At 37.9% G+C, this 10,185-nt stretch overlaps 2 protein-coding genes across 2 annotated transcripts; one reads left to right on the forward strand and one right to left on the reverse strand.

Annotated features, from left to right (window-relative positions):
* Positions 1-610: 610 nt before the first annotated feature.
* LOC113761038 (DNA damage-repair/toleration protein DRT100-like) lies at positions 611-2,203 on the forward strand. The gene has a single exon (XM_027303843.1). It carries the CDS (start codon positions 840-842, stop codon positions 1,938-1,940), a length of 1,101 nt encoding a protein of 366 aa, XP_027159644.1. The 5' UTR covers positions 611-839; the 3' UTR covers positions 1,941-2,203.
* Positions 2,204-4,091: 1,888 nt separating this feature from the next.
* Positions 4,092-7,286, reverse strand: LOC113763426 (protein gamma response 1-like). The gene is made up of 3 exons (XM_027307239.1): positions 7,205-7,286; positions 5,168-6,587; positions 4,092-4,945 (listed from the first exon to the last, which is right to left on the reverse strand). The coding sequence occupies exons 2-3, from the start codon at positions 6,576-6,578 to the stop codon at positions 4,254-4,256; spliced, it is 2,103 nt and encodes a 700-aa protein (XP_027163040.1). The 5' UTR covers positions 6,579-6,587; positions 7,205-7,286; the 3' UTR covers positions 4,092-4,253.
* Between the last annotated feature and the right edge of the window lie 2,899 nt (positions 7,287-10,185).

A 10,185-nucleotide genomic window follows, 5' to 3' on the forward strand; every position in this document is an offset into this window, starting at 1 on the left:
CTCATTAATTATAAGGAACATCTTCTTATTTGGCTTTATTAGACTAATATCGTCAATGTACTTTGGATTTTAAAAGAGACTGATAAGGAGGTTGCTCATTATTTAACTCATCATGCAAAAACTGTCAATTTTTTCGAATCGATGTCAAATTTTCCTCTAAATTTTGTCAAACAAATCGCGTTGAATGATTTCTAACAATCTCATTAATAAATTACTTTGTTTTATTAAAAAAATCACTAAAACATAACTTTTAACAATTGAAAGTATCATTTATGCCCTGTACTTAGCTTGCTAGCTACCTCAACTTCTTTTTTTTTTTTCGCAACGATAGAAGTCGTATAACTTAATCTAGTATAATTTGAAGAGAAGGAGAAGGGAACTCGATGTGAATAGAGACTTCGTTGAAAAAAGTCAATTAAAATTACCACATAAAATGGCAATTGGTTCCTTGACCTCTCACCTCCGCCAAGACTGGTGGTGACCACCAGCCAAAGGCCTAGTGGCTGCTAGCTACCTCAACTTCAAATCCCAAGTTCCCAAATCCCAACTGGAATTCCACCCCACTTCCAGGGGCATCCTCATCCACCTCGACTTGTATATATAACCATGCATACATTCACACTTCTTACTACCCCAAAAGTTCCCATCTCCTCAGTTCCCACTCAACTCATAAAACCCACTAGGCCATTACACTCTCCATTATTACACGCACAACACACAGTCTCACAGACCCTCACAAGTCCCAATATCACTGCAAAACAACACACAGTCACACACTGCATTTCGGCTTTTCTTCAGACCATACAAAGAAGAGCTCAAAACAACAACTGAAAGCAAACATGGGGAGAATGAAAGTTTCCTTGGCCGCCTTAGTAACATTGGCTTTTTGTTTTTCCGCTAATGCCTGCCCGCCTGGGGATCGGGCAGCATTATTAGCTTTTAAAGCTGCCCTCAACGAGCCTTACTTGGGCATCTTCAATTCTTGGACGGGCACCGACTGCTGCACCAACTGGTACGGTGTCAGCTGTGACCCTGACCGACGGGTCGCCGACATTGTCCTCCGGGGAGAATCCGAGGACCCCATCTTTGAGAAAGCCGGCCGGTCCGGTTACATGTCAGGTGAAATAGCAGCTTCTGTTTGTCAACTCGACCGGCTCACCACCCTCGTCGTCGCAGACTGGAAGGCAATCGCGGGGGAAATCCCGGCTTGCATTCCGTCCTCGTTACCCATTCTCAGAATCTTCGACATAGTTGGAAACCAGATCTCCGGCAAGATTCCGGCCGACATAGGCTCACTGGGTCGACTAACTGTTCTCAACCTCGCCGACAACAAGCTCACCGGTGCGATTCCGCCGTCGATTGTCAACCTCGGGAGCGTCATGCATCTCGACCTCAGCAACAACAAACTCACAGGAGAAATCCCCGCTGACGTCGGAAAACTAACCATGATGAGCAGGGCACTGTTGAGCCGTAACCAGCTCACCGGTTCAATCCCCATCTCATTTGCTAACATTTACAGGCTGGCCGACATTGATCTATCCATGAACCGGATCTCCGGTTCGATCCCGGCTCAACTCGGAACAATGCCGGTTCTGTCAACCCTTAATCTAGACAGCAATCGACTATCCGGAAGCATACCGACGAGCTTATTAAGCAGTGCCGGGTTAAACGTTTTAAACATCAGCCGAAACAGTTTGGAGGGCAATTTACCCGACGTTTTTGGACCGAAAACTTATTTTACGGTCCTTGATTTATCGTATAACCAATTGCGCGGTTCAATTCCTAAATCACTATCATCGGCTAAGTACATTGGGCACTTGGATTTGAGTTATAATCACCTTTGCGGACCGATTCCGGTTGGCTCACCTTTTGATCACCTTGAGGCCTCTTCATTTGCTAATAACGATTGCTTATGTGGATCACCACTACGTACTTGTTAATTGAATCTAAATCATGGGGATTAGTAGTAAGTTGTAATTAACCGAAAATGTCGGTTGGTTATTACTGCTGCTTGCTTGTGTGATATTTCTTCGTAACGATCTATAAGGATAAACCCTTTTTTTTTTTTGTTTTTTAAAGTGTGTAATCTCAATTGTGCATTGTTTATAAGAGTGCATCGGTTGCATGCAAGTGTAAAATGCGTGCGAACTTCTGTACGAGAATCAAATCTATCTATTGTAAAGAAAGGGATTCTGTTTTTGCATGTGTTTTTGTATAGTGACACTAGCTGGCTTTACTGGCACTTTCGTCCATGAAATTATGTGATTGAATCATGAGTTTATGATAAAGGTTATGGAGCGTTCGTGATTTTGATGGCATAGTTCTTTGGTCACAATGGGAATCATTGCGGTGGTGAATTGGTGATTTGGTGTTGATGAAAGCGTTGACAAATATGTGCATAAAGTGATCACGCCAGCGTTATTTGTAGGTCAATGGGAGAGGTGGAGATTGATTTGCCTGCTCCATTATTATTATTATTTTTTGAAGCAGCCTTTGAAGGGGGTGAAAAACTTTGGCTAAAGAAGAAAGGGAAAAATCCTTGGCTACAGAAGCTCTTTTTTCATTCGGCAAAATATGGTCACATTAATTATTTTCCTTCTGAAAAAAAAAAAGAAAAGAATTGCAGCATTTGAGAGTTAGATAACGCAGCTGTCCTGTAGACAGTTTAGGATCTGTTGCATAAATATTAGTAGTATTAATTTGGTTGGTGAAACATGCATGAGAGATTCAATGCGCAGAGCATTAAAAAATATGATGGTACAACAAATTTTGGGGGAAGCAGCAAACAGAGGTCAAGTTCTTGCCAGGGCAATGCATGTTCCTAATTTCCAATCCCATGTGACCTGCCCATACATCAACTGTTTTTATATATCCTTCATGGTCCCACTACATTTTGTTTCTTTCCAAATAGGATAAAACAGGTCGGTAAACTTTAGCTCAGCTAATACAGTGACAGACTGATAGTGAAGAGCCAGTGGATGCATTCATGATTCAAGCAATGCAAAAGGGGATCCGTTTCCAACATTTATAGTGACAATTCCAGACCAAAATAGCCAATTTCAATGTTGTGCAATAGAAAGTGAAATTTGAGAGAATTTGGGAGGCCTTACTTTAGATTGTGGTTGTTAGCAGAAAAATTTTGATGTTTTGTGTAAATACATTTCTCAATCAACTTTTCACCTCAAATACATAAGTTCAGCATAATTTTCTAAGTACTTTTTGTTTTCAGTTGAGTTCTCTTCCATCCTATTTTATTTTCTTCTTGTTCACATTCCCCTGTACAGATGGCTACAATCAGTTAAATGTTTGTAACTTTTAGCTGCAACTAGCTATTATCTTGTCTGTCAAACAGAGCAAATGTCAACTCGTTCTAAAATGGTTTTAGACTCTTAAGAAAGCTGCAGTCAGGTAAGTTCTTGCTTCGCGTTTAGCCACACAACGAAAGGAATTGAGCAGCTTCTAAAGGTTGATGGCCACTTCGGAGTGTCTAGCCTATTCATTCGTATTTTGCGGACTCAAAGGATTTGTTTACTGTTCAAGGTTTCGGGGTAAACTTCAGCTGTTTCAAATAATTGTAATCACTCCAAGGAGGATCAGGAGAAAAGAAGCAAAATTAATTTGAGGCAAATATAGAAAGGATTATCTCTAATGTATAGATCAATGAAAGATTTTGTCAACATTCTTAGTCATCCACTTAAAATACTAAAATAGGGGCGACCTTTTCAGTATCCTGGACTTTTCATGCATTCTAAAATTCGGTTTTTTACCTCAAGAACCCTGTGTCAGATCAGTTGGCCCTAACAAGGAGTGTTTTCAGTTATCTAGCCCTCATACTGACTATCATTGGGGAGGAGCACACTGCTTCACAGAGAATTCTTTACATGATAAGGATATTAGAAGGAAATAGCAGGGCCGTTTTAAGGTACAATATTTTTGCAAGCACCGAGTTCACGAGTTCCCAGTTGCCATCTTTGTTGTGTCAGCTTATTGACTTGGAGAGTCTAGAATTTGATGCTATTAAAAGTCGATGCATGAACAACTGTTGCACTTTGGACAATACAGATGTTATTTATTGAAGATTATATGTTTAAATTTCTGTATCTGTTCTCAATTGACCCAAAGCTTAATCATGAAAAGAGGATATGTTGTGCCTTCAACTAGCCCTTCCAATTTTCAGACAAGTCATCAATAAGAGTGAAACCAAAGTGTGATTTTTTCATGACCAGTTTGAAATGCACATCAGCACATCAAACTCACATCTCTGACTCAAACCCTATGTTCCAGAATCCTTCAGGAGTCAGAGGAGGAGCATACCTGTAACGATGTCTTGAAACTCCATCATGATGCTCACACCGCATGTTTTGTCCATTGCCATTCCCCTCCTTACATTCATTGGGAAGAACAGCATCATAGAACTTTTTGCATTGCTTGCATTCAATTCCTTTCAGGTTTTCCCTCACAGTTTTCTTTCTTACTGGTTCCACAAACTTGAAATTTGATGTTCCAGGCCTCTGAGGTGGGATTTGACACTTTTCACGGTCAACATTCATGTCTTCTGTCTCGTCATCAGAGCTGTTGAATTCTATGTCTTTTTGAGCTGGTTCTGGAGGATTACAAATTTGATCCTTAATGGCATTGCCTAAGTCTCCTCTAATTTTCTCCAAGGGGGTATCAAGAAAATCATCATGGAGATCAGGTCCAAGTTTACTCTGGTTAGACCTCGTATTTCTCCAATAAGACACAGGACGTTTTGTTCCAGCTGGTGGGCAAGATTTTACACTGGCAAAGGTTTTTGGTTGGATAGAAGTTCTTGACCTAGAAGGGGAGACAGAGTTTGATCTTTGATTTAACTGGACTTCCTTGTCATTCTTCAACTCTTCTCCCTCACCTTTCCTTCTTTCTGCTTCACCACTAACACCAGAGGCATTTGGACCTTTGTTGACGTCTATATTGCCAGATACCAAGAGTTAAATGAGGATAAGTGCATACTAATTCCCAAAAGGGGCCAGGAGGGGGAGGGGAGGATGTAAAAAACAAGAAAGCTAAGCATATCACAGTCATTAACTGTTTGTAGAGTCATCTGGATGATGTTCTGTGGCACAATCATCATAAAACAGTGGAACATTTAGAAGATTTCAGCACTAGGGATAGAGAAGAAAGGACTTACCAACCGAAGTTAATGGGCTATGATTCAGCCCCAAGGTGTCACTCTGATCTTCCATTCTATTTTGGGGCAGCGCATTTTCTGTAGTAAGACCATACTTTGAACACAAAAAGTTGTACTGAGATTTGAGATTCTTATAAGCAACAATGACTTCCTTTCGTTTCTGCTTTTCAGACATTAACTGGGAGTCTTTTGCTTCAATCTGCTGAAGTAACTTCCCGTGTAATTCCATTTCTTCTGAGGACCCCTGGCTTCCCTCTTGCAGATTGGGTTGATGCATATCAACCTTCTCTTCTGGGCCTCTTCCTAGTTTCTCCAGAAGCTGTCGCTTCTCCTTCACAAGCTCTTCAAAATCCTTCTGTATTTTCAACTTTTCAAAATTGTATGAATCAATCTGCTGCATCAGCTGTTCTTGCAAAATTCTTCCTTCTTCCACTTCATCATTTTTCTTTCCTATCTCCTTCTCTAGAAAATTTATATCATTCTGTAAATTTACTAGTCTTGTGGCGAGTAGCCTTTTCTCCTTCTCATATTCGTTCAATTGCTGCTCATGCTCCATTATTTCCGAGGCCTGTGATTCGACCTTTTTCAGGAGATTCTCCCGCACTTTTCTTCCCTTTTCAATTTCCTCATTCTTTTTTCTCAGTTCCTCCTGAAGCTCGTCAATCTTCCCATTCATAATCCCAAATCTTCTAATAATTAAATCTGCATCTCCTTGGTGATCTGTCAACTGTTCCTCTTCTTTATCCATCATTAGGGAAGTATTTGATCGAACCATTTGGAGAAGTGTAAGCTGTAATCCCATTGCAGCATCAAATTCCCTAGTCTTGTTTGCTAGCTCTGATTTCAAACCCTTGACTTCCCTCTCCAGATATGTGTGCTCTGTAAATAGCTTCCAACGTTTGTCATCAAGTTCTTTCAGCTCCTTGTCTCTGTCTTCCACCAGCTTCTCTGCGACATTATACAAATCATGCCACTGTTTCACTTCTACCTGCAATGCGCCTACATCTTTAGTCTTCTGTTGCAGGTCTTCTTGGAGACTGCGAATACTATCTGGAGACAAGCCAATACTAGCAAATTCTTCCCTCTCCAACTTCAGAGAGCTGATTTCAGCACAAAACTGTTGCTTTTCGAGCTGAAGCTTTCCAATTTGAAGTAGCAGATCTTTTTCTCTCTCTTTGCAAGCATTTTCCGCAGATTCTCTGGCTTCAGAATACAACCTCTGAAGGGTCTTAGATTTTGCCTGAAAATGCGGATAAATTTGACTGCAAAATACATATTCAATCTGGGAAATCCTATCTTTAGCTTCCTGAATTGTGGCAACCAGAATAGTACTGAGCCCTGATATATACTTGAACTCCATGCTGTCATCAGTAGACCCTAATTGTGGTGACTTCTGCAAATTCCCATCCATCTACCAAATCTAAAAGAATCTAACCAAATTTAGCAGCTGATAATTATTCCAAATAAACATTACTCTAAAAAGAATTAGTTCCTGGAAGTAATTATTAGCATGAATATCCACCAGATTCCTATCATAAAACTCATAGAGCTAACCAGTAACATAATTCTCTGCAAAATTTCGGCAACTGTACTCTTACTTAAAATCCACTACGAATAAAATGATTAGCGAACAAAAACATCCCAAATTAATCCGTAAGTACAACAAAACCTTGATTTATTCAACTTCTTCTGCACAACAAAACCCAATCTTCAGGAACAACAAGACCTTGATTTAATTAACTCGTGAATTTAGTTTATAGTTTCAGTTCAAATTGAACAAGCAGGGATAAGTGGAATCTATGCACAAATTATGCACCAAAACTGCAGAGAAATCAATCCATTTCACCTCGACACAGTTTTTCTGAATCAAAAAATTGCTTCAATTTACTAATTAAGAACTAAATCTGATTCCAATTGTACAGAAAAACGCATTTAAATATCAACGATGAACCGAATGCAAAACTGAATTTCTACTAGTGTGTGTTGTGTGTGTGTGCTCGTGAGTGTGAGAGACAGAGAGAAGCAGAGAACTGAAACCTTGAGCCGGAGGAAGAAGCACGTACGACGTCGTTTTTTAGCTTATGAAAGAGAGTGAAAGGAAGAGTACAGGAGAAGCTTGTTTGGAGTAGGTATACACTCCTCCGAAAGCAAGAAGAGTGTCAGAGAAGATTTGAGGCAAAAGCGCGCCAAAGATAAATAGTCAACGCGGGACGAATTATTTTCAAAATTATTCTTTTTTTTTTTTGGTTTTCACGAGATTAGCTAGTGGGCTTGGGACTTGAATAGCACAAGTTTGCATGACTTATCCAGTAAGTTTGGTTGGGCCCATGGACAAAAATGTGTTTCAATCTTTATATTGTATTTCTATATGTTGGTTATTGAATGCCTTCATAATTATTTTGCTGTTTGTGCTTGTTCAATGAGGATAGGATATGGAATATATTTACACTAGTGGAAAGAAACGTTACAAATAACAATTATAAATTTAAGAATGCGTTTGGATTGCAAGTTTTTCAAAAAAAAAAAAAAATTGGAATATTTCCTCTAAGACATTTTTTTAATTATTATTTTACTTCACATACATCATAGGGCTATAATATATATATATATATATATATATATATATATTTATAAACTTTCAGAAACTCCAATCTAAATGGGCTTTAAGTATTTTTGTAAGTTCGGGCATAGGTGCCTTATGGTAATTAAAACTTTTTGTTATTCTTATTTTTTAAGGTCATTAAAAGTTGCTAATATAATACCTTTTTTCTTATTAATTTGTTGTTTCATTTTATGGTGTATTTTTTTGAGTATAAGCTGGAGGGTTCGAATTTGAAACCTTTTAATCACATTCCCTCCCCTCCGACCATCTAACCCAGCCTCCCACCCTCCCCCAATTTTATGTTATACTTTATCTCTCTACGTAAGTTGATAAGTTAAAGCTATACTTTTTTCTCTTATAGGAGTTGTTGTAATTACATTAACCATACATTCAGCTTTCATGCATAAATTGGATTTTCACTATCAGCATATTGGCCATTAGAAGGGAGAGACCATGAAAAAAATTTAAACTCCAGAATTTGTGTGATGAAAACACATTTGGAATTGCAAGAGAAAACTGATTCGTAAAAGTCTTATTAGCAAACTTAAGAAAGAGGAAAGAAGAAAGAGGAAATCAACTCCTCAAGATTAAATTTAGCCTCCTAGACTATCAATTACAGGGTTTTAAATTCTGTCACAATAGTGCAATAGCCATAATTTGGCGAGCCTTTTATGTGAAGTTCAAAAAAAAAAAAAAAGAGTACACTTGATGCTATCAAGTTTGCTTAAATTGATCCTTTTGCATCAATTTTTTTTCCCCGAAAACGATAAGATGTTTGTATTGATATGTCTAAACTTTATATAGTATTGAGCAACGGCTCACCACTTACGAGAATGTTAACCAACACTTAAAGAAGTGAAAAATTCTTTTCTAAACTGTTTGCTCATCACCCACTCAATTGTATAAGGACAGTGTCCAAATTGATACTTTGGGTTTTTAGTTAGGGGAAAAAAAAATAGATCACTGGTTTGGCAGTTGGCACTAGGGATTATCTAATGGGGCATTTGTAAACTTACCAAACAGAGGAAAATTGTTGTTGTCATTTGAGTCTTAAGGCGCAAAATTTATCCGTTATGAGTATCCAGCATTTTTATCCATTTGGTATATATATATATATATATATATATATATATATATATATATTTGTCAATACAGAGGGTGTCCGGGTCAATCCGTAAGGGGCCCGACTAATCCCTCTGTACCTGTGTACCCTGCCCCCAAGAGCATCCAGGCGATTTGGGAAGCCAAACTCGAACTTGTGCCACCACGAGGAATACCCCATGGATTCACCAGCTGAGCTGACCCTGAATGGCTTATCCATTTGACATATGACTAATGTAATTCTATCATTAATGCAGATAGCAGATTTAATAAAAATGATGATGTTTTTAATTAAAAGAAAAAAAAGTAGGATAAATATTGAAAAGCGTATAAATGGGATTGGTCTAAATTGGCGATTAGGAACCACAAACAAACAGAGAAACAAATTATTTTAGCGGGTACTCTTTTATTTTGTCAGAAACGATAGAGATATTTTAGCGGGTACTTTGTAAGGCCAAACTGGAATACAAACTTATCACGTAACCATGAGAGTCACGTTTATTTTTTGTTTTTCCTTTTTGTCGTGAGAGGCAAGTTGAGACACGTCTCAACTTATTCCATCCTAGTATATTTATTTTATATAACATAAGAACGAGTACTTCTTAGTGTAGCTGCTTTCCGTGCGGCCACGTGATTGTTGGGAGGAGAAGTTTGCATTTATTTTGCTTCCTTGAATGGATGGAATAGATAAGAGTGGATGGAAATGGATAACAGTGGATTCTTTGGATAAGAATGGATGGAAATGTAAGTGGATGGAAATGAATAAGAATGGATAAGAATATTCCGTTGTTATGGATAAGAATGGATGAAAATGGATAAGAATGGATGGAAATGTAAGTGGACTAGGCCTATCAACAGTTTGGATCTAAATTCAAATTCGGATCAGATCCGTCAAATTATTCCGGATTCAGGTAGGAATTTAATTTCGTTACCCGAACTCGAACCCGGATCCGTTTTGTCAAACAAAAAAATATCGGATACAGAATATAGTATTTCGATCCGTATCCAACTCGGATCCGGATATAAATAGATTAATAATTTAAAAATATATATATATATTTATCAATATAATTTAATTTGGGTGATGTATTTGAGTAAGGTTAATTTGATTTCTTTTCTTGTTTGATTTTTTTTTTTGTATTAGTTAGAAATTAGTTTACCAATGATTTTTTTCTCATTTTTTTTGCAGAAAATTGTGAAACTTGAAATGATGTATTTGATATTTAATATTTGAATGGACCATTTAGAAGTTGTAATTTGTTGTAATTTGTTGGATTTCATATTGATTTTGTCGTTTTGCAATGACTTTTGTAAA

Source organism: Coffea eugenioides, chromosome 2 (assembly GCF_003713205.1).
Source record: "Coffea eugenioides isolate CCC68of chromosome 2, Ceug_1.0, whole genome shotgun sequence".
NCBI lineage: Eukaryota > Viridiplantae > Streptophyta > Magnoliopsida > Gentianales > Rubiaceae > Coffea > Coffea eugenioides.

Excerpts from the sequence above, each read along its gene's own strand:
- LOC113761038 (XM_027303843.1), top strand. The coding sequence starts at position 840 with ATGGGGAGAATGAAAGTTTCCTTGGCCGCCTTAGTAACATTGGCTTTT.
- LOC113763426 (XM_027307239.1), bottom strand. The coding sequence starts at position 6,578 with ATGGATGGGAATTTGCAGAAGTCACCACAATTAGGGTCTACTGATGAC. Across the intron at positions 4,946-5,167 it reads TAGCCCATTAACTTCGGTTG|ACGTCAACAAAGGTCCAAAT; the intron begins GTAAGTCCTTTC and ends CTGGCAATATAG.